Source organism: Otolemur garnettii, unplaced genomic scaffold (assembly GCF_000181295.1).
Source record: "Otolemur garnettii isolate 467f Iridium unplaced genomic scaffold, OtoGar3 scaffold00018, whole genome shotgun sequence".
Taxonomy (NCBI): domain Eukaryota; kingdom Metazoa; phylum Chordata; class Mammalia; order Primates; family Galagidae; genus Otolemur; species Otolemur garnettii.
In genome coordinates, this window is record NW_003852413.1 from 19133977 (window position 1) to 19155080 (window position 21104).

Below are 21104 nucleotides of genomic sequence, written 5' to 3' on the forward strand. Positions count from 1 at the left end.
AAAAAAAAAAAAAAAAAAAATACTTTGCCCAGGCCCCAGCCCAAGCCAGTCCATCAGGATCTCAGGGCTGAGCTAGGTGAATACTGTGAGGCCTGAGGACCACAACCCTGCAGGGTCACCCTCAGCCGCACACATGGGTAGATAGATAGCTCCAAGCCAGGCTGAGGTGGACAGGGGGAGACCAGTCTCTGTCCTGGCTGGACTAGGTGCAGCCAGGGGAAGAACCCATCCTGTGAACACGGTTGAGGTCCTTGAGACAAAGCTGATGATTCCTTTCTGCTCTTCCTCCACCCAGCCCAAGTGGCACACAGCAAGCTACTGAGTCAACGGGGGGGGGGGGGGTCATGTCCCCTCACTGCCCTCTGAGCCAGTCCCAGGGTCAAGTCCCTGGTGTAGGGGCCTTCCTTCCTTCCTTTCTTTATTTCTTTCCTTTTTATTTTTTTTAATAGAGACAGAGTCTCACTTTATCGCCCTCAGTAGAATGCCATGGTGGCCATGGTGTCACACAGCGCACAGCAACTCCCAACTCCTGGGCTTAGGCGATTCTCTTGCCTCAGCCTCCTGAGTAGCTGGGACTACAGGCACCTGCCACAACACCCGGTTATTTTTTGTTGTTGTTGCAGTTTGGCAGGGGCTGGGTTTGTGTAGGGGCATTTCTTTTGCCTGTAGCCCCAGAGGATAGGATTTTCTAGTACACCTGCTCCTGCCCCGGCCCTTCCTAGGGGGAAGGGAGGGTGAGGTCAGATGGGGAGAGGCAGGGTGTTGTGCAGCTGGTTGTTCTGGTATATCCCCTGCCACTCCCCTCCTCTGCATGTGCCTTTCAGAGGCAAGAGGGTGTGGTTGAGGGTGGAGGACCCCACTGGGGAGCCCTGTGGTCATCACCTCCTCTCTCTGGAGGAGGAGAGGCCCAGACAGAGTCTAGGAGGCACCTTCTGTGACCAAGTAAGTTTCTCAGTACCTGCAGTGCAGGCGGGAACCAGTCATGTGGACCTGACCTCTGGCAGGGAAGAGAGCAGGTGAGATGCTTGCTGCCAGTTCTGTGGTCCCAGCATCACACACTGACTAGTTCCTGCCACAGGGAGGCCCTGCCCCCTTAGTCCACCTTCCACACCTGCCCTCTCTCCCACCTACCCCCAGCTCCTCCCTGAGGGCTCAGAGTTTTTGGCTGCACTGACTGGAATTTACAGAGGCTATTCCTGCTTCTGGGCCTGGCTGCATCTGTCTTGGTGACCCATGGGGTGTACATATGTGTATGTGTGTGTGTGTGTATAGGAGGGGATTAGTCTGCCCCTGGGGTCTGGATTTCTGAGCAGGGCACAGGGGTTGGTGTGGCGAGAGATATCACAGTTTCCAGGGCAGAGTAGGGCATGGGGCCCAGACTTGCTTTCAGTGTGTCCTCACCAGGTGTCCCCCACCCCAAATCCACACCATACCTGGCTCTACTTGGGTGTCTTTGTTCTGAGCCCCTAGTGGGTACAAGAGAGGGGGAGCCTGGGGGACATGGGCTGGGGAGAAGGGAGAATGAGGGAACAAAAGGATCACTGAAATGGAAGAAGGGGCCTGAAGGTGAGAGGGTGAGATCAGAGCCTGAGCTGGGAGGGTTGTGGCCCTTGATGGGGGAGTAGGTTGGCAGCTTGCTGCCTGGCCCTTGGGGCTGGGGAGGAAGCCCCTCTGGTAGGGAGCGGGAGGGATAAGATGGTCCCCAAAGGCTTGGTGGAGGGGCCACAGCTTCTCACTCGATGCTTGTGTCCTCTATGCATGGCTGGGAGCTGAATGACAGGGTGAAGGAAGGGGAGGCCAGGAGAAAGATCTGACCTCAGTAAGGAGGGGCAGCTGATGCCTGTCCCCCTTCTCTGGGTCTTTACAGAATAGGGGAGGGCCACGAACATGCTTGTGCAGTGCCTTGGTGACCGAGTCTGGAGGAGACAGACAGGCAGTCAGGCGGGCAGATAGTGGTGTGGTCAGAATCCCTCCTGTCCTCTGCATGGCTGGCAGGATCCAGACACTGGTTCCTTCTGATACCGCATCTGTCCAGACCCCTTCCTCTTTGGGAACCCCTCCCCTGCCCCCACAAGCTTCCTCTTTCCCATCACATCCTCCGGGGGGCCTTGGGGGAGTTGATAGCCTCTCATTGTCCTGTTTCCGCCCCAGGAGCTACTCCAGGCCAGCCCTGTCCTGCCACTCAGTGGCAGGTGGTGGGTGCCCCTCTGCCTGCCTCATCCGTGCAACACACCCCTCCCCAGCAGATTCTTGTGGCTGTATCTGGGCCTGGCAGTCAGAGTTCCTCAGTCACCAGAGAATCAAATGGGACAGCCAGTGGTGTTTCTGGAAGCATAAACTATCCCCAACCTGAGGCCCTGCACCCACCCGCCTTGTCTCAGGCAGCGCTCACTTCCGCAGCCCTGACAGGAAATGGGCTGGAGTCTCAGCCTCCCGCCATCTCAAGGCAACTTCTTGTTTCCCTGTCACTCTGTGCCAGCCCTGGGGTTGTGCCCTTGTGCTCCACCCCCCAAATCTTCCCAGGGCTCCATCCCAGTGGCTCAGAGGGGCTGAGATGGTAGACATGATCGCCAAACTGACCAGGAGGCAGAGTAGGACCCTGCGGACACAGGTAGGGGACGCTGGCTTTAGGGGTAGCAGAGGGACCTCTGGGGTCTCCTCTTAGGAGCCGGGTAAGCTGGGGCTCAGAGCAGGGAGTCTTCTGGAGATTGGGGTTCATCTCATCTTTTATTTTTTTTCTCAGAGGCCCAGCCTAGCTGAGAGGTGGTCAGTTTGGGCAAGAAAGGCAGAGGTGCTACCTGCTTGTGGACAGGGGAGGGAAGTAGAGACAAGGGACATGCTACTGTGAGGAAGTGCTTGGGGTACTGGCAGTCTAGTGTGGCAAGAACCAAGGTCCCTTTTGGCTCATGCTTTGGCCTGAGGTGGGGAGGCCTCTTGTCTCTAGGATATGACCCAAAAGCTTAAGAGTGAGGTCTCTATTTATGGCTGCATCTGGGTCTTGTCTGGACCTCCATGAGCTGGGGCAGGGGTGTCAGGTCCTCCTGTAACCACTTGAAGGCTGGAGGGTATAGAGGACCTAGCCCCAGCTCTGGTCTCCAGGAGCTGGTCAGAACCCAGCTGAGTTTCTGCTGAAAGAGGAACACAGCTCTATCTTAGCACTGTGGGGGTCTATGGAGAGTTCTAGAGTTGAAGAGACCTCAACAATGCTGCAGCTCAGCCCCTGTGGAGGGCTGTAGAATCCCCAGCAGGAAGTGGACTCTGTTTCCCACCTCCAGCAAGGGCCCCTCACTACCCCAGAAGCGGCCTGTGTCTGAGGCAGCCCCAGTCCTCCAAATGCTTCCTTCAGAGGGGTGCAAGTGCATCTTCTCTTCCTTCTGACAGCCCCATCATGGTGGGGAACTGAACTTCCCCCCTACCAAATCTCCTCTGTGCCAGGTAGGGATATTCCTGTGTGTAAGTCCCATCAGCCCCATCAGCTTGGGAACCCCTGTGGACTCAGAGCCATGGCCTGTAGTCTGCCAGGTGACAATCTCTGTTCCAAAGAGCCCAGCTCCCTCATTGGCTCATCTATCCCCCATGGGCCCTTGCAACCCCTGCCCCAGGGATAAGAAAGGCCACTGACTCAGTGAGTCTAGCTGGGGTAGGTAGGAGGTGTGTCTGGTTCATCTGCCTTCCTCTATCCCCCGCTTCCATCCTGACCTCCTGAGAAGTCTCTTAGTTTCTGTAGTTCAAACCTTCATTCTCAGGAAATTCTTGCCCAGAGCTCACCCTGTCTCTTCTAGAGTGTCAGGTGTATTTGTGTGTTTGTTGCTGAATTTTGGCATGAGGTTGAGTTGTATACTCAAGCAGTTAAGTGTTTGGGGCAGTTCTGCTGTCTGCTCTGGGGTATTGGGCCAGCTTCTAGGGGACAAATGGAATCAGCCACATCATCTTGGGTCTTGGTTTCAAGAAAATCCTGCCTTTGGGGGCAGAGAAGGTGGGCAGACAGGTAGACAACTGACCAGCAAGGCAGAATGCCACTGGGCTCTGATGAGCAGAGTGCCAGCGGTTAAGCCCCTCCCCAGAGAGACTTATAAGCTCAGTGCCTTGGAGGAGCAGGGTCTGGGTAGGCAGGGATGAGAGGAGGAAATTCCAGGCTGAGGGAGCCATGGGAGCAGCTGGAGCAAGGCACGGAGGTAGGAAGATGCCTTTTGTGCTGGGAGTGGTGAGTAGCCTACTGTGGTTGAACTGCCACACGGCACCTGAGGGCCATGGTAGGGAGAGAAAAAGAGGAAGTGGGGCTTGGCACCTGTGGCTCAAGTGGCTAAGGCACCAGCCACATACATCTAAGGTGGCGGGTTCGAATCCAGCCCGGGCCCGCCAAACAACAATGATGGCTGCAACCAAAAAGAATAGCCAGGCGTTGTGGCTGGGACCTGTGGTCCCAGCTACTTGGGAGGCGGAGGTGGGAGACTCACTTGAGCCCAGGAGTTGGAGGTTGCTATGAGCTGTGATGCCACAGCACTCTACCCAGGGGGACAGCTTGTGGCCTGTCTCAAAAAAAAAAAAAAGAAAAAAGAGGAAGTGGCATAGAGGGTCCCATCTCTGACATTCAGGAGCCTGGAAGGGTTAGGGCAGTGGTTCTCAACCTTCCTAATGCTGTGACCCTTTAATACAGTTCCTCACGTTGTGGTGACCCCCAACCATAAAATTATTTTCATTGCTACTTGAAACTGTAATTTTGCTACTATTATGAATCATAATGTAAATATCTGATATGCAGGATGTATTTAGGCGACCCTTGTGAAAGGGTTGTTCGACCCCCAAGAGGTTCGCAACCCACAGATTGAGAACTGCTGGGTTAGGGGAAGGAGTAGGAACTGATAGGCTGGTGTCCCCAGCTCTCCCTGCCCGGTGTACCTGAGACCAGCACAGTGTCTGACATTCTCATGCCCCTGCTTTGACTGTTTTTGCTTTCTTGCTGAGCAGTGATCATCACTGGCATGCCGTGCATTCACTTATCAGCCCCTGACACCACCATTTACACTCATGTGAACTCGAGAGTCAGCCCCACCTGGACAGGGATTTGTGTCCATTTGTTCATTGCCTGGAATAGTCCCTCACCCAGAGCAGGCACATCTTTGTTGGACGAATGGATGTTTTTCTTCTCTCTCTCTTTTTTCGCATCAGTTTGCTGAAAAAACAAATAAATGTTTTTTTCAGGCTCCTGCCTAAGACCCAGGCAGAGGCTACCTTGAGCAGGATATGCTTCCCCCTTGAGGAGTTTAGAGTTAGTGAACATGTCACAGTCAATAGAGGAACTTCTAGGATTTTCTAAACATTTTATTGTATGAAATTTTGAGGCTGCAGAAAAGTTTGAAGAAGAAACAAAACATAAATATAATTGCTATGATCGTACTGCTCAGAGAGGAACCTCTGTTAGCATTTTGGAAGGTTTCTAAAAACACAAAAATTTTCCCTTGGGCATTATGTATTCTTAGAGAGCAGTATTAATCTCTGAATGCTGTTCTGCTGCTTGGGGTTAAATAATGTAGTTATCTATCCCTCTGGTGGCCTGAGGGTACTGGGCCACAAGTTGGTGGCACATGGGAGGAATCTCAGGAAAGGTTTTGAACATGGCACCTGAGCTGAGTCCTGAATCAGATATGAAAGGGGCAGAAATAGGACAGGGCAGGCTGTAAATGAACCAGACCTGCAGGAGACACAGCAAAGGGCGGGGACCTCTAGCAACTGGTGCTACTGGAGCTTAAAGTTCAAGGCAAGGGGCAAGGAGTGGCAGGAAATAAGGTAGAAGCAGGGGCAGGCAGTAGTGGCCTCCTATGCTTGGTTAAGGACTTAGACCTTGCCCTGCAGCCAGCAGGGAGTCCTGAGGTGTGAATCATGTGATAAACATGACCAATCTCACACTCTGGGGGACTGAACCCTGCAGCCACCCTCACTTTCTTTTGGAGGGGAACAGGGCTATACCTCTCTTTGCCTGTTCATTTTCTAACCCATCTGGCTATCAGCTCTCTCTCATCTGGAATTGATTCTGACACCTGCAAATTCCACATTGAAAAATTCTAGCCCCAAATCCAGAGGCCATGTTTATTCCAAACCCAGAGCTTTCTAACTGGGAGGGAAAGGGGGGGGGGTGGGAGCTTTTACTAGGGACTATAGAATGCACAGGGCTCTGGATGGGGACCACCAAAATGTGGGTCCCAGGCCACTTCTCTGTTACTGCCCAACATCTTACTTGCCTCTGTGACTGCATAGTGGTGAGATCTGGGTTATTGGTATTCTATTATTGGTTTTTTTTCCTTTTTCTTTCTTTCTTTTTTTTTTAGAGATAAAGTCCGGTGTCACAGCTCACAGCAACCTCCAACTCCTAGGTTTAGGTGATTATCTTGCCTCCCGAGTAGCTGGGATTACAGGCGCCTGCCACAACACCCGGCTATTTTTTTGTTGCAGTTTGTCTGGGGCCGGGTTTGAACCGAACACCCTTGGTATATGGGGCCGGCATCCTACTCACTGAGCCACAGATGCCACCTGGTATTCTATTATTGTTAATAAATATCCATCTAGGGCACTAAATACTTTAAAAAACATTTTCAAAAACGTTTCCTTATTATCTCTCTCTTTTTTTCTTTTTTTGAGAGAGTCTCAATCTGTTGCCCTAGGTAGAGTGCCATAGTGTCATAACACAACAACCTCTAACTCTTGAGCTCAAGCAATTCTCTTGCCTGTTTTTTTCTATTCTTAGTAGAGGTGGAGTCTTACTTTTTGCTCAGGCTAGTCTGGAACTTGAGCTCAAGCTATCCACCCACCTCCCACTCCCAGAGTGCTAGGATTAGAGGTGTGAGCTATCGCATTTTCTCTTCACTACAATTTCTGTAATGGGCAGAGCAGACATTTTATACCTGGGGAAACTGAGGCAGGAAGGCAGTGTGACTTTCTGAAGGTCGTCAAGTGGCAAGTAGTAAGTCAGGACTGTGTGACCCCACGGGTCCTCTGAAAGTCTGGTACCCTTCCTCCTCCCATAGGTGGATGAACCCGCAGAGCCCGTGTATGCAAACATAGAGAGGCAGCCTCGGGCCACTTCGCCGGACACGGCCAAGACCCCCCAACCCAGCCCAGTGTGGGAGACACACACCGATGCTGGCACCGGGCGCCCCTACTACTACAACCCAGACACGGGCGTAACAACCTGGGAGTCGCCCTTCGAGGCTGCAGAGAGTGCCGCTAGTCCTGCCACCTCCCCGGCCTCGGTGGGCAGCCACGAGAGCCTAGACACCGACTGGGGCCAATACTGGGATGAGGAGAGCCGCAGGGTGTTCTTCTACAACCCCCTGACGGGAGAGAGAGCCTGGGAAGACGAGCTTGAGGACGAGCTGGAGATGCAACCCAGCCTGAGCCCTGGCAGCCCCAGGGACCAGAGGGTGAGAGGCTGGACGACCTCTTAAAACCCCTCGGTCCTGCCTCCTGCTCCACCTAGACCCCATCAGGAATGGCGAGGGCGAGGCTATCTCTGAGATCCCTCTGACCCCGCCTCCTGTTTCCCACAGCCCGGGGTCCAAAGGTCCGGGCAGGGCCTGGGTGGGCGGGGCTACATCTGGGAGCTCTCTGGCCCCGCCTCCTGCTTCCCAGAGTCCCGAGGGTGAGGGGCGGGGCTATCCCTGAGAGCCTCTGGCCCCACCTCCTGCTTCTCACAGCACCAAGGGCCAGAGGATGGGATGGGCCAGAGTGGGCGGGGCTATCTCTGAGACCTGGCTATGCCTCGTGCTCCACCCTAGCCCCAAGGACCCAAGGGAATGAGGGTGGGTCTGGTACAAAAAGAGGGGGCCATGAGGCAGCACTGGCACTGAGAGCCTCTGACTCTACCTTCTGATCCTTGCAGCCCCCCACCCCAGAGACGGACTACCCCGAGTTGCTGACAAGTTACCCAGAGGAAGATTATTCCCCCGTGGGCTCCCTCGGTGAGCCCGGCCCCACCTCACCCCCCTTGACCACACCCCCCGGCTGGTCTTGTCACATCAGCCAGGACAAGCAGACGCTTTATACCAACCACTTCACCCAAGAGCAGGTAGGGGCAGTGGGTAGATGGACCCAGTCATCCACGGGTTTGCATCCCTCAACTTTCTTTACTAGTAGTTCCCCTTAGTACTCTAAACTGCAGCTCCCACGAGGACCCTAGGCCAGCCCAAGACATGGAGTCACCTGCATCTACCCCTCAAAGCTCCCTGGTGCTGTCCTGGACCCTGCTTGGAGGGAATCTTTTCTTCTTCTCTCACGAGCTGGACAGGGGCCCTGATCACCCCTCTCCCCACAGTGGGTGAAGTTGGAGGACCAGCACGGGAAGCCATATTTCTACAACCCAGAGGACTCTTCCGTCCGGTGGGAGCTGCCCCAGGTAAACAACTGGGGAAAGGAGAATGCTAGAGAGAGAGGAAGAGACTATATATGACAGCATCTTTTCTCTCTAGGTCCCTGTCCCTGCCCCTCGAAGCATCCACAAATCTGGCCAAGACAGTGACACTCCAGCCCAGGCCAGCCCCCCAGAGGAAAAGGTAACAGGGTTGGCATGAAGGCCCTGGCAGGACTGCCCCTGAAGAAATGGGTTTCTGGAGATTCTGGGAGCAAGGACTGGGTGAGACACATCTGTCTCCTCCATAGATCCCAGCACTACCTCCCAGGGGTGAATGAGGTTTGCAATTGGGAGAAAATCTCTCCTGTGACAGCTGCTGTGGGCTGCCCAGGAGGCTGAGCTGGTGACGAAAGTTTGATGAAGATCCAGGCTTAGCCTGCGGGGAGTGAGAATGAGGGAAAACTAGCTCCTGCCTCCCCCTTACCGTCCCCATGGTTCACCCTCAGAACTATCCCCTCTTTCCCTTTCTGTCTCTTAGATCAAGACACTGGACAAGGCAGGGGTGCTCCATCGCACCAGGACAGTGGACAAGGGAAAGCGGCTCCGGTAAGCACCTATCTGCATCTACAGCAGGGCAGGGTGGGCTTTAAAGATGACATTCTGGCTCGGCACCTGTGGCTCAAGTGGCTAAGGCGCCAGACACATACACCTAAGGTGGCAGGTTCGAATGCAGCCCGGGTCCGCCAAACAACAATAATGGCTGCAACCAAAAAATAGCCGGGCATTGTGGCGGGCGCCTGTGGTCCCAGCTACTTGGGAGGCTGAGGCAGGAGACTCGCTTGAGCCCAGGAGTTGGAGATTGCTGTGAGCAGTGAAGCCATGGCACTCTACCCAGGGGGACAGCTTGAGGCTCTGTCTCAAAAAAAATAATAAAATAAAATAAAGATGACCTTCTCTTCCCATGTGCCAAGACTCTCACTAATCTTCATAGTGACTTCATAAGAGGTCCTGTGAGGAAACAGGCACTGAGAGATTAAAGTGCTTTGCCTGAAGTCACTTGGTCACCATGTGTTAGATTTGGGAGTCCACCCCTCAGAGTCAGGTGCCCTGGCCTGTGTTCCTAAGCTCTGTGCCCTACTCCTGGGGATGACAGGGGGCCCTTAGCATAGGACAAAATCGAAGTCCTGCCCAACTCTGCTTCCCACACCCATACAGGAAGAAGCACTGGAGTGCCTCATGGACAGTGCTGGAGGGTGGTGTGCTGACATTCTTCAAGGACTCAAAGACCTCAGCTTCGGGTGGCCTGGTGAGGCCCAGGCCCCCAGGGCAGGGACTACCCTGTCTGTTCTTGTCTGCTCTGGCTTAGAAAAGACCAGCCTGAGATAGGTGCATGAGTGCCAAAGGAGTTGGGCTTTGGCAAGGAGCAGGTGATGACAGCAGATTCAATCCCAGGACAAGCAATTGTGGCCACCTTGGAGATGGAGAGCAGTCTCTGAGGGTGGACAGCCCCAGGCTGGAGGATAAGAAGGATGGGGGAGGAAGGGCTAAACACTCCTGCTTACGGGGATGGGGGCTCTGCTCCTTCCTTCCTCTCCTGTATGGGCAGACAGCAATGGACAAGCCAGACAGCAGGATCTCTGGGTTCTAGGAATCCTTGGGATTCTTTCACTCAGAGCTCTTGCCTGGCCACACCAGTGACCCAAATCATGTCCCTAGATCCAGGGTGCTGTAGCGGGCCCATCTGACCTGAGGGCTTCTTGTGACCCTGCCCCCAACCCTCCCTGTCCCACAGAGGCAGCCTTCCAAGCTCTCCACCCCTGAGTACACAGTAGAGCTGAAGGGGGCCTCTCTGTCCTGGGCACCCAAAGATAAATCCAGCAAGAAGAATGTGCTGGAGGTGAGTGGTGGGATTGGGTGAAGGAGGGAAGGGGCTTCCTAATGTCCAGGGACCCTCAGCCAAGCCCCAAGAAGGAGGACTTGGAAAGAGTTGGAGCTAGAAATCTCAGGGCTCAAGGCCAAAGCTGGCCCCATGTCAGGGAACTGTCCAGGCTTTCTGACATCATGGGTTTTGCAATTCCCTCTCCAGAAGTGGAGTTAACAGTTCTTGCCCTGGAGGATGGTGAGAAGTAAAGGTCTCTGGGAGATGGAACTCTGTCCCACCTAGAATGTCAACCCTCATCCCAGCCTGAAACAGGGACCTCCTGGTCCCTGGCTGCTTACTCTGACAGGCTGGGCTGGGAAACCTGCTCTTTTTCCCCAGGTCCCTCCCCCTGGCCCAGAGCCCAGCTTCTGACTAGACTGGGTCCGCAGTGAATAAGCCAGGACAGTGGACACACCTCTCAGCCTCCCCAGCAGGAAGGGAGAAGGGAGAGAAGACATAGGCAGGGGTCCTCCCAGTGCCACACCCTTCACTGTCCATGTGCTGTCTTGTTTTAAACTATTCCTTCCTTTCACCTCAGTCCCTATATTTTGAGACAGGTTACAACAAAAACACATGTGGTAAACTAGTAGAACTAGGACCAGGCAAAACAAGTGAAAGATAGGCTGAAGGTGGAGAGGAATTAGGGGCACATGATATCCAGGTGCCAAGGCAGTGGTGGTAGAAAAAAGTTGGCTCCAGTTTTCCTAGTAGCTAAGGTGAAAAGAGAAGTCCTCTCAGTTACGTGGCTCTTGTTGACAAAATAATAATAAAGCCTACCCCCAGGGTCAAAGCTTCTTCCTAACTCTTAGCACAGCAGGTCTTCCCGAGGACCCCTAGCCACAGAAAATTTCAGTATCAGTCCCCCTAAGAGCCGCTAGAACTCAGTTTGCCTGTGGGTTCAACAGGATGCATGTTTTGTGAAATACATTGCTGTGTAGTAATACAGCTCTGGCTTCTGTATGAAACTTTCAAATGTGAACTGGTTGTGTTTTGAGAGAGCTTCCAAAAATAATACGAAGGTTTTTCAGAAGTGGTGTGAGACTGTTCTTTGGGGTGATCCCCACCAGGGTTGAGGGGGCTGCCTCTGAAGGGTCTCTAGTATCTTCAAGGGCATGTTTTTCTTTTCTTTTTCATTTGTCTTTTCTTCCATTTGTAAAGCAGTTTAACTAGTTTTTATGTATAAGTTTAAAAGGAGGGTGACCAAAACACAGTGCTCTCTGATTCTTGAAGGTGTTCCCCGTTTGAGACTGTTTCTGCTGCCTCTGTCACTCAACCTAAAGGGCTGGGTTGGTGTGAGCTGCCACAGCCCAGCATTCACATTAACCTGGACTATTTGGTCCTCAGAGCCAGAGGTTGACCAGGGACCCATCCAAGCTCCCATCCACTGAGAAAGGGCTTTGTGCATCAGGCTCGTAGCAAGTTTCCCTCCAGTGTTTGTTTAATTTATGCTTCTCAGTGAAGTGGGCTGAAAGAGAATGTGTTGCCCAGGCTGGAGTGTGGGAGACAGAGGGTGGAGACTCCTGGCTGCAAAAAGTGGGTAGGACAGCACTCTAGGTCCTCTGTATGCATATGAGAGAGGGCTGGGGGCGGGGCACTCACTTTCTCTGGGATCACCTGTGATCTGCTTTCAAATCCTCGCTCCCTGCATTTCCTTCTCTGTTCATTCTAGTGGCCGGGCTCTCCCACAGCAAATTTCTTTCCTTTGGTTTTCTGCAGGCCAGTGTTCTGGGTGAGGCCTGCCATGGCCCATGGCCCATCGCCCATGGTGGGATAAGGCAGGGAAAATGCAGCAGACAGTTGAGCCATGAAGATCTGTACTCCATGTACAGATCTGTACAACCACTAGCTGTATTACCATGCCTCAGTTTGGTCATCTGTGACACAGAGAAGCAATCACCCACTGCTTTAAGTGAGGCAGAAGCCCTTGGCCTGCAGTGAGGCCCTGGCTCCATTAGGCTCTAAATTACTGGGGGTAAAGACAGATCTCCTTCATCTCTGTACTCACCCTTCTCAGGGTCAACCCTCAGGGAAGACCCAGGGAACCAGAGATGACCCAGTGACTTGTATCCCTCCAGCTACGGAGCCGAGATGGCTCGGAGTACCTGATCCAGCACGACTCAGAGGCCATCATCAGCACCTGGCACAAGGCCATTGCCCAGGGCATCCAGGAGCTGGTAAGCAGAGCCTGAGGGCTCTCGGGCCAGTGGGGAGGAGTGGCCAGCTATTGTGGAGGGCGTCTGTGCCCCCTATGGGACACAGAGAGCTAGCTCTGTGGCACCAGTGGGTAAGTGTCATTCCCTACGTGGCTGGGATGTCAGAATAAGCTGCTAAAGAAACTGCCTTCTGTGAGTCTGTAAATCCAGCCCTGGGGTGGCCCAGGTAAGGGTGGGGGCATATCATCCTAGAGGAATTTCCCACTTCAAGGGAGGCAGGAGGAAAAGTAAATATTCTGGGGACCAGCTTCAGGCTGGAATGGGCAGGCTGAAACTAGAAGGTAAAGTTTAAAAATATTGATTTCAGGAGTTGGCCATTTCTTAGTTTCAAAATATCAATGGCGTAAGTAGAGATAGGGCAGGTCCCTTCTGGCAACTAGTGAACTGGAAATGACCTGGGGCTTTTTGACCCATAATTCCGTATGAACCAACACCGGGTGCAGTTTTTTGGGGTTATTTTTCTTTGTTTGTTTGTTTGAGACAGAGTCTCACTATGTTGCCCTGGGTAGAGTGCTGTGGCATCATAGCTCATAGCAACCCATTCTCTTGCCTCAGCCTCCCAAGTAGCTGGGACTACAAGCACCTGCCACAACACCCAGCTATTTTGTTGTTGTTGTTGTTGTTGTTGTCATTGCTGTTTAGCTGGCCTGAGCTGGGTTGGAACCCACCAGCCTCGGTGTATGTGGCTGGCTCCATAACCACTGTGCTATGGGCGCCAAGCCACTGAGTGCAATTGTGATAGAGGTAGGAATTCAGAGCCAAGGAGGTGATATTGGTGCAGTTATTGATAGTGCTCTGGCCCTAGCTGGAGTTAGAAGCTCAGAACTGGGAGCCACATACTGAGAAACGCTGACCTAATGGTGTGCACCACAGGAGCTGAGGAAAATACGGGAAGAGGGGGCCAGGCACTGGAAGGTGGGTAGGGGAGAACAGGATGACTGGTTCCAACACCATTAGGGCTCCGGGCAGCTAAAGGAGGCTAGTGTTCTGAGGTTCCATAGCAGAGGTGAGCAGAGTTAACCTGGTTAAGGAAAGAGAGACGGGTTTGGGGGGGCATGCCTGCTAGGAGGGCATTTCAGGCTCCTCACCCCATCCCAGAAAGGAGCCCCCGCTGACCCAAGGCCCTGCCTCTCTGAAACTGTGTGATTCCAGTCCGCAGACTTGCCCCCGGAGGAGGAGAACGAGACGGGCAACGTGGACTTTGGGTCCAGTGAGCGCCTGGGAAGCTGGCAGGAGAAAGAGGATGATGTGCGACTGAGTACAGGTGGCACACGGCGGGGTCGGGGGTAGGGGGAACAGGGGTAATCAGACCTCCCCGGGAGACCTCTCTTGGAAGGTGATGACTGCCCTCTGGGGCCTGCTAGACCAACAAACAGATGCCAACAACTGATTCACACAGTCCCACTTCCTCCTGCCGCAGGAGCACCCGCTCTGGGTCCCGGGGGCCTGGAAAGCGACCTAAGCAAGGTCCGGCAGAAACTTCGCAAGTTCCTCCAGAGGCGGCCCACGCTGCAGTCGCTGCGGGAGAAGGGCTATATCAAAGGTACCGGGACACGTGGCCACGGGTGGCTCGGGTGGCCTGGGCGGCGCAGGGCAGGGCCGGACGGCCGCTGGGCGGTGCTGACTAGCCTCTCCCCCAGACCAGGTGTTCGGCTGCGCGCTGGCCGCGCTGTGCGAGCGCGAGAGGAGCCGGGTCCCCCGCTTTGTGCAGCAGTGCATCCGTACCGTCGAGGCCCGCGGTAGGTGGGGCGGCGTGCTGGGCGGGGCATTCGGGCGCCCAAGATCCTCCTGCCAGGACCACAGGATGGAGACCCCTGGGTGGGTGCTGGGTTGAGTGGAAAGAACGGAAGGCCCTGAGTAGGTATCATAGTAGGAGCGTCAGCCTCACCCAACCCCGCCCCGCCCCGCCCCGCCCCGCCCCGCCCCGCCCCACTCAACCCAACCCAACCCGGAGCTAGCTCCTCTTTCTGCCCCAGGGCTGGACATCGACGGGCTGTACCGCATCAGTGGAAACCTGGCCACCATCCAGAAGCTGCGCTACAAAGTGGACCACGGTGAGGCCTGTCCCCTGTCCCCCCTCCCCCGCCCCCGCCCCAGGGCCTCAGGGCGCAAAGGGGCACTGACCTCCTCCCTTCCTCTGGCTGCAGATGAGCGCCTCGATCTGGACGACGGGCGCTGGGAGGACGTGCATGTCATCACCGGCGCTCTGAAGCTCTTCTTTCGGGAGCTGCCCGAGCCCCTCTTCCCCTTCTCTCATTTCCACAAGTTCATCGCGGCCATCAGTGAGCACCTATGGGAGATGGGGGCAGATAGGGGAGGGGTGAGGCTGTCCTGCCTTGGGCCACCCACTCAGCTGGGCTCTGAGCCCTCTCCCCTCACTAAGCCCACCCTCCCTGTCTTCCTTCCCCGTCCAACTCCCTCCTGACCCTTCCCTTGCCCAGAGTTGCAGGACCAGACCAAGCGCAGCCACTGTGTACGGGACCTGGTGCGCTCACTGCCTGCCCCCAACCACGACACACTGCAGCTGCTCTTCCAGCACCTGTGCCGGTGAGCAGGGCAAACGGGCAGGAATGGGGAGGCAGGTTCCTGCAGGACCCCCCACATTTCCCTTCAGCTCTGGGGCTTGATTCCACTCGCCCTGCTGCAGGGTGATCGAGCACGGCGAGCAGAATCGCATGTCAGTGCAGAGTGTGGCCATCGTGTTCGGACCCACATTGCTCCGACCAGAGGTAGAAGAAACCAGCATGCCCATGACCATGGTGTTCCAGAACCAGGTGGTGGAGCTCATCCTGCGGCAGTGCTCAGACATCTTCCCCCCTCACTGATTGCGGACTGGGGACTGGGGGCCACTGGAGGTCACCCAGCTGGACTTTCTGAGACCCTCTGCCTCCCACCTGTCTGCAGGCAGGTGTGACTTCTGTAACCCCTCGGTTCTGAGGATATGGTGACCCCTGGTGGGCAGTTCACAAAATGTGATCCCCCCCACCCCGCCCCCACCCCCTGGGCATGTCCTATTTGGAGGTTAATTGGATTCTGTTTTCTATCACAGAGCGGTCTACCATGCTTGTGGGGGAGTATGTATTCGGGGAGTTTTCTGGGAGGGACCATGCTGGAATGAGAAATTTAGTGAGGGGCTTCCTAGTTTCTTCAGGCCTTCACCTCAAAGAGGCCTTCACTGAGACCCATGGGCGCCAGCCCTGTGGCAGTCATGAAGCAGCTATGGCAACTTCCCTGCTGTAGAAACATGACTGCCCAGGCCTCCAGCTGAACCCACCCTCCTTAGGCTTCAGGGATGGCTCCTGCTGATCCTCTGTCAGGCTGGCTGTGGACCAGTTTCCTGTTCGGGTTCAGTGTTTTTGCCCTCCCTGACTCACCTGTGTTCTTTGCAAGGGTTCTTTATGTTAGCTAAATACCCTGAACCTCCAATTGAAGTGCACCATTTCCACACACCATCCCATTTTACAGATGAGGAGACTGAGGCTTGCAGAGGCAAGTGATCTATTCAAGGTTCAGTAAATGATCTGACTCCTCAGAAAAGTCTCTTCTCATCTTAGAGCACAGCCTGAGGTCAGGGGGATCAATCCTTTCATCTATCCACCCCTAACCTCCAGCATGGGCCTGTGAGCTAAGCAAAAGGACTAAACTGTGTGTGTTCCGTCTAGGCTGGAGTAGGTCTCTGAAGGGAAAGAGGAAGCCTGCCCCAGCTGTTTTCTCCTGGGGGAAGGAGAAAACACTGTAGGAGCCCCCCAGCTTTTCTTGGCACTCTGCCAAATATGCCCACCTTGCCATGAAGAGCTGGGAGAGGCTACAGGATTGGGGGGCAAGAGGATGAAACCTCAAGCCAGGAAGTGTGAAGCCTGCCTTCAGCTACCCCTTCCCTCCTCAGACAGGAGCCACCTCAGCGAATGGATCTCAGCCTCCAGCTCCACCCACCTGTTCATTTATTCAACAATGACAGCTAATATTTATTGGACATTTGTACCATGCCAGGCATTTTACTTGGATTATCTCATTTGTTTGTCACAGTCAATATTTATTGTCTGCTTTTCTGTGCCAGGCACTGTGCCCTGGGGTGAGGAAGAGTACATCTGGTCTGGCAGGTGAGGCTGACTCGTGCCCACCCCCAGTGCCAGCGGGGCCAGGGCAAGAGTACATGGAGACCTCATACCAAATGTACAGACATTTAAAAGCTATAAATCAAGCTAACAACTGTTAAATAAAGTATGTTCTATTCTCCTACTTTGACAGATATGCTTTCATAATGACCTAAAAGGCCAGGTTCTAATTTAAACTTCTTTGACGTCTAAGTTCCCTGCCAGGATGGTTGGCATAAGGAGAGCTGACCTGGCCTTCAGCCTGCCCCCTCATCTTCCCACCCTCAAAGCCATCTTGCCCCAAGGAGAGGTTCACATGCTCACATGTGAACACTCCAGTCCATGTATGCAAACCATTCATACCTCCTGCCACCAGCTGCCTCTTGACCACCCTACTGGTGACATAGTTGACCCTTGGAGGGAATGGGTCTGCATCTATTTGGGCAGAACATTGTGGGGTACCCCATACTGGGAGCATGGTCTAAAAGGGAGGGTCTCGCCTTTGAGAGGGCTCCACAGATTCCTCATCCTGGGAGCCATAGACAGAGAAGGTCCCATGGCAGGGACCCCTGTCAGTCGGGTCTAAGGGTGGACCTGGACAGATCTTAACCAGCCAATTATTTGCTTCACTGCTGTACAAGAGTTAGCAGTACAGGGTGCTCTGAGGTGTGTCATGGGGGGACTGTTGCCCAGGGATCCAAGATGCCTCTGCGGAAGCCACGTTTGAGTGAAGGGGTAAAGAATGAAGAGGAGTCAAGCAGGCAAGGAGTTCAGGGCCGGGTGTCTAGTCAAAGGGAAGATAGCATGTGCGAGGCTCTGTGGCAGGAAAGCTTGTGGGGAGAACAAGGTCTGAGAGAAGATCATCATGACTGGAGCCCAGCAAGCCAGTGGGCATGGGCACCAGGTGAAGCTAGAGAGCTGGCAGGGGACAGAGCATGTGGGGCCTGTGGCTGAGAACTTTGAGTTACCAGGACAACGAGCTGAAGGATCCTTGAGTGGAAAGTTCTTTCTTTCTTTCTTTCTTTCTTTCTTTATTTATTTATTTATTTTGTGAGAGTCTCACTCAGTTGCTTTGGGGTTGAGTGCTATGGCGTCATAGCTCACGGCAACCTCAAACTCTTGAGCTCAAGGGATTCTCTGGCCTCAGCCTCCCGAGTAGCTGGGACTACCGGTGCCTGCCACAACACCTGGCTATTTTTAGAGATGGGGTCTTGCTGTGGCTCAGGTTGGTCCCGTGAGCTCAGGCAATCTACCTGCCTCAGCTTCCCAGAGTGCTAGGATTACAGGTGTGAGCCACCACACTCAGCCTGAGTTCTTTTTTTTTTCTTTTTCAAGTTAATGTTAGGGTACAAACGACCAGGTTGCAATATTTTCACATGTTAGGTAGAGTCCCTCTAGTTGTGTCCTGCGCCTAAAAGGTGTGCCAATACACTTACCTTGTGTCCAGAGTGCTGAGCTCTTGGGAAGTGTCTGCTCCCCACCCCTACCCCCAGCTTCTGACTCTGCCAAGGCCTCCTAGGCAAATAATGTAGCAGCAGGCAGAGAGGTCACATAGAATTGTCACATTTTATCACAAGGAGGAGCTTCAAAAATCACCCACTGCCAATGAGAAAACTCCTGGAGAGACATCATAATTCACCTGCACTCACTGGCAGGTCACTGGCAGCATCTGGCCCCGAGCTTCATTTGCAGTCTGAAGACTTACTGTGCACCCCACCAAAGTGTGAGGCATAGCAGATGTCCTTGACACTGAGCACAGCACGTGGTGAGCACTGTAGGTCCAAATCTAAGATGTTCTGAATGAAATGGACTCTGTTCAGAGACACAAAGGCATGTAGAAACAATATCAGCTCTCTTCAGTCCTTGCCTGGTTGGGGAAGGGAAATAAAAAGGAGTGACAGTGGCACAGCTGATAAGGGCTGCCATGACCTCTCCCCAAGCCAGCAATCTCCCAGCAGATGCCCCTAAATCCTCCTGCAGCCTGGAATCTGTCCCTGAAACTACTTTTGAAAAGGCTAAGGGGGTAGCTAAGTCTGGTGGCTAAGTCTGCCTGTTGTCCTCCTTGGGACACATGGTTCCTTTGCCCAAAGCAACATGGGTCCTCCCCGTCACTCCACTTCTCCCTTCCTCAGCTCCCCCTCTTCTGCCCACCCTATAAATGGTGATGCCCTCCAGATCGTGCCCTCCTTGAGGAGGACTGGTGGGGACTCAGCCAGCAACAAAATTGTTGACCTGCCTGCAACAAAATCCCCAAACCAGCTTTCCCCCCTATTTCTGAGCATGGCATCCCCAGTCCCCAAGTCTTTATCTTCTATCTTCTAAATATTTCCCAGCTCTGCCTCTTCCATCCTCTCTTGATCTCTCTCCTCTGGTGAGCACAGCAGCCTCTAGAAGTGCTCCTCTGTGGCTCAGTGCCTGTAGCTCAGTGGCTAGGGCACCAGCCACATGCACCAGGGCTGGCAAGTTCAAACCCAGCCCAGGCCTGCCAAACAACAATGACAACTACAACAACAACAACAAAAAAAATAGCTGGGCATTGTGGTGTGCGCATGTAGTCCCAGCTACTTGGGAGGCTGAAGCAAGAGAATCACTTAAGCCCAAGAGTTTGAGGTTGCTATGAGCTGTGACGCCATGGTACTCTACTGAGGGTGACAAACTGAGACTCTGTCTCAAAAAATTAAAAATAAAAATGGGTTGGCACCTGTAGCACAGTGGTTACTGTGCGAGCCACATACACCAAGGGTGGCTGGTGGGTTTGCATCTGGCCCAGGCCATCTAAACAACAATGACAACTGCAACAAAAAATAGTTGGGAATTGTGGTGAGCACCTATAGTCCCACCTACTTGGAAGGCTTAAGCAAAAGAACTGCTTATGTCCAAGAGTTTGAGGTTGCTGTGAGCTGTGATGCCACAGCACTCTACCAAGGGTGATATAGTGAAACTCTGTCTCAAAAATAAATAAATAAATAGGGCGGCTCCCGTGGCTCAGTGAGTAGGGCGTTGGCCCCACATACCAGGGGTGGCAGATTTGAACCCTCGAACCCAGCCCCAGCCAAACTGCAACAAAAAAATAGCCAGGTGTTGTGGCAGGTACCTATAGTCCCAGCTACTCGGGAGGCTGAGGCAAGAGAATCAATTGCCTAAGCCCAAGATCTAGAGGTTGCTATGAGCTGTGATGCCACAGCACTCTACCGAGGGTGACAAAATAAGACTCTAACAGTAAACAAATAAATAAAATGAAATGAAAATAAAATAAAAGTGCTCCTCTTCCTATTTAATCTTCTGCCCAGCAACAGGCTAACCACACATGTCCCCAACCTCTGCTTACCAACAGTGCCTGGGCCTATCACTCCCAGCACATCCAGGCTGCTTCTTCCTCATTCCTCCTCCTCCTTGAAGCCTCGGGTCTCCCTGTGTGCAGCTCCCTCATCTCCCTGTGTGTGCTCCCTCGCTGGACACAGCTGTGATTCCATCTACTGCTCCCCACTAGGAGAATGGTTGCAAGACTCATCCACATTGCAGCTGGTACCATTACCCTATTCTTTTTGTTGCCAAATAACATTCCATCAAATGGCTATATACCACATTTTGTTTAACCATTCATCAAATAATGGACATTTGAGTCATTTCCGCTATTTGGCTATTATCAATAATGCTGCTCTGAACATGTGTATACATGTGTTTATGTGGACATATTGTCTTAGCTTGGACTGCCATAACAAAATGCCGTAGACTGAGTAGCTTAAACAATGAAGATTTCTTTCTCACAGTTCTCGAGGCTGGAGTTCACGATCGAGTTGCTAGCATGGTCAGGTTCTGATGAAGACCCTCTTCCTGGCTTGCAGATGGCAGCCTTCTGGCTCCGTCCTCACATGGTAGAGAGATAGAGCTCCAGTCTCTTCCTTTCTTTATAAGGACACTAATCTCGAACCTGTGAGCTCAGGCAATGCACCCACCACGGCCTCCCAAAGTGCTAGGATTGCAAGTGTGAGCCACCGCACCCGGCCTAAGGACACTAATCTCATTTTTACAGTCTCATCTAAACTGTAGGTCTCACCTCCAAATACCATCTAATTGGGGACTAGGGCTTCAACATATGAAGTTGGGGAGGGGAGCACACAAAAATTCAGTCCACAACTCATGTTTCAGTTCTTTTAGGTACACACCTAGGAGTGAAATTACTCGGTCATAAGGTAACTCTAACTCTAACCTTTTCCTCAAAACCCCTGGCCCTCCCTTCCTTCCTACTCTCTCAACAGATGGCCTGCCTCCACCTCCCAGAAAAGATGAAAACACTTATCTCACTGTCAAGTTCAGACCTCCCTCACCACATCCTCCCTGGGCTCCTTTCCCCTGCAACCCGAGAGCAGAAATTTCTCTAGTCTCCATTTAGGGGGAAACAACCACGATCACAGATGACTCTTCTCTCTTGGTCATGAACCGCCATCCTGGGTCAGTGAGGAAAGGGGGATCAGTGAGCAGAAAACTTATGGGGCTGCTCTCAGCACTGACACCTGTGTGGCTGGAGGCAG

General features: G+C 53.3%; 1 protein-coding gene across 2 annotated transcripts in view; it reads left to right on the forward strand.

Annotated features, from left to right (window-relative positions):
* Positions 1–15611, forward strand: part of ARHGAP27 (Rho GTPase activating protein 27) — a 30104-nt gene extending 14493 nt beyond the window's left edge. Inside the window, exons 1-16 of one of the 2 annotated variants that reach the window (XM_023511268.1) lie at positions 2426–2611; positions 7023–7418; positions 7877–8062; positions 8309–8389; positions 8463–8546; positions 8883–8950; positions 9560–9650; positions 10137–10241; positions 12341–12439; positions 13631–13742; positions 13899–14021; positions 14119–14217; positions 14455–14532; positions 14626–14760; positions 14920–15025; positions 15126–15611. In XM_023511268.1, the coding sequence (XP_023367036.1) occupies positions 2555–2611; positions 7023–7418; positions 7877–8062; positions 8309–8389; positions 8463–8546; positions 8883–8950; positions 9560–9650; positions 10137–10241; positions 12341–12439; positions 13631–13742; positions 13899–14021; positions 14119–14217; positions 14455–14532; positions 14626–14760; positions 14920–15025; positions 15126–15303 (1998 nt within the window). In that variant the 5' untranslated portion in view covers positions 2426–2554 and the 3' untranslated portion in view covers positions 15304–15611. Of the gene's footprint in view, positions 1–2425; positions 2612–7022; positions 7419–7876; positions 8063–8308; positions 8390–8462; positions 8547–8882; positions 8951–9559; positions 9651–10136; positions 10242–12340; positions 12440–13630; positions 13743–13898; positions 14022–14118; positions 14218–14454; positions 14533–14625; positions 14761–14919; positions 15026–15125 lie in introns of those variants that run through there. The other variant, XM_023511267.1, reaches the window with a different exon arrangement.
* The last annotated feature ends 5493 nt before the right edge of the window (positions 15612–21104 follow it).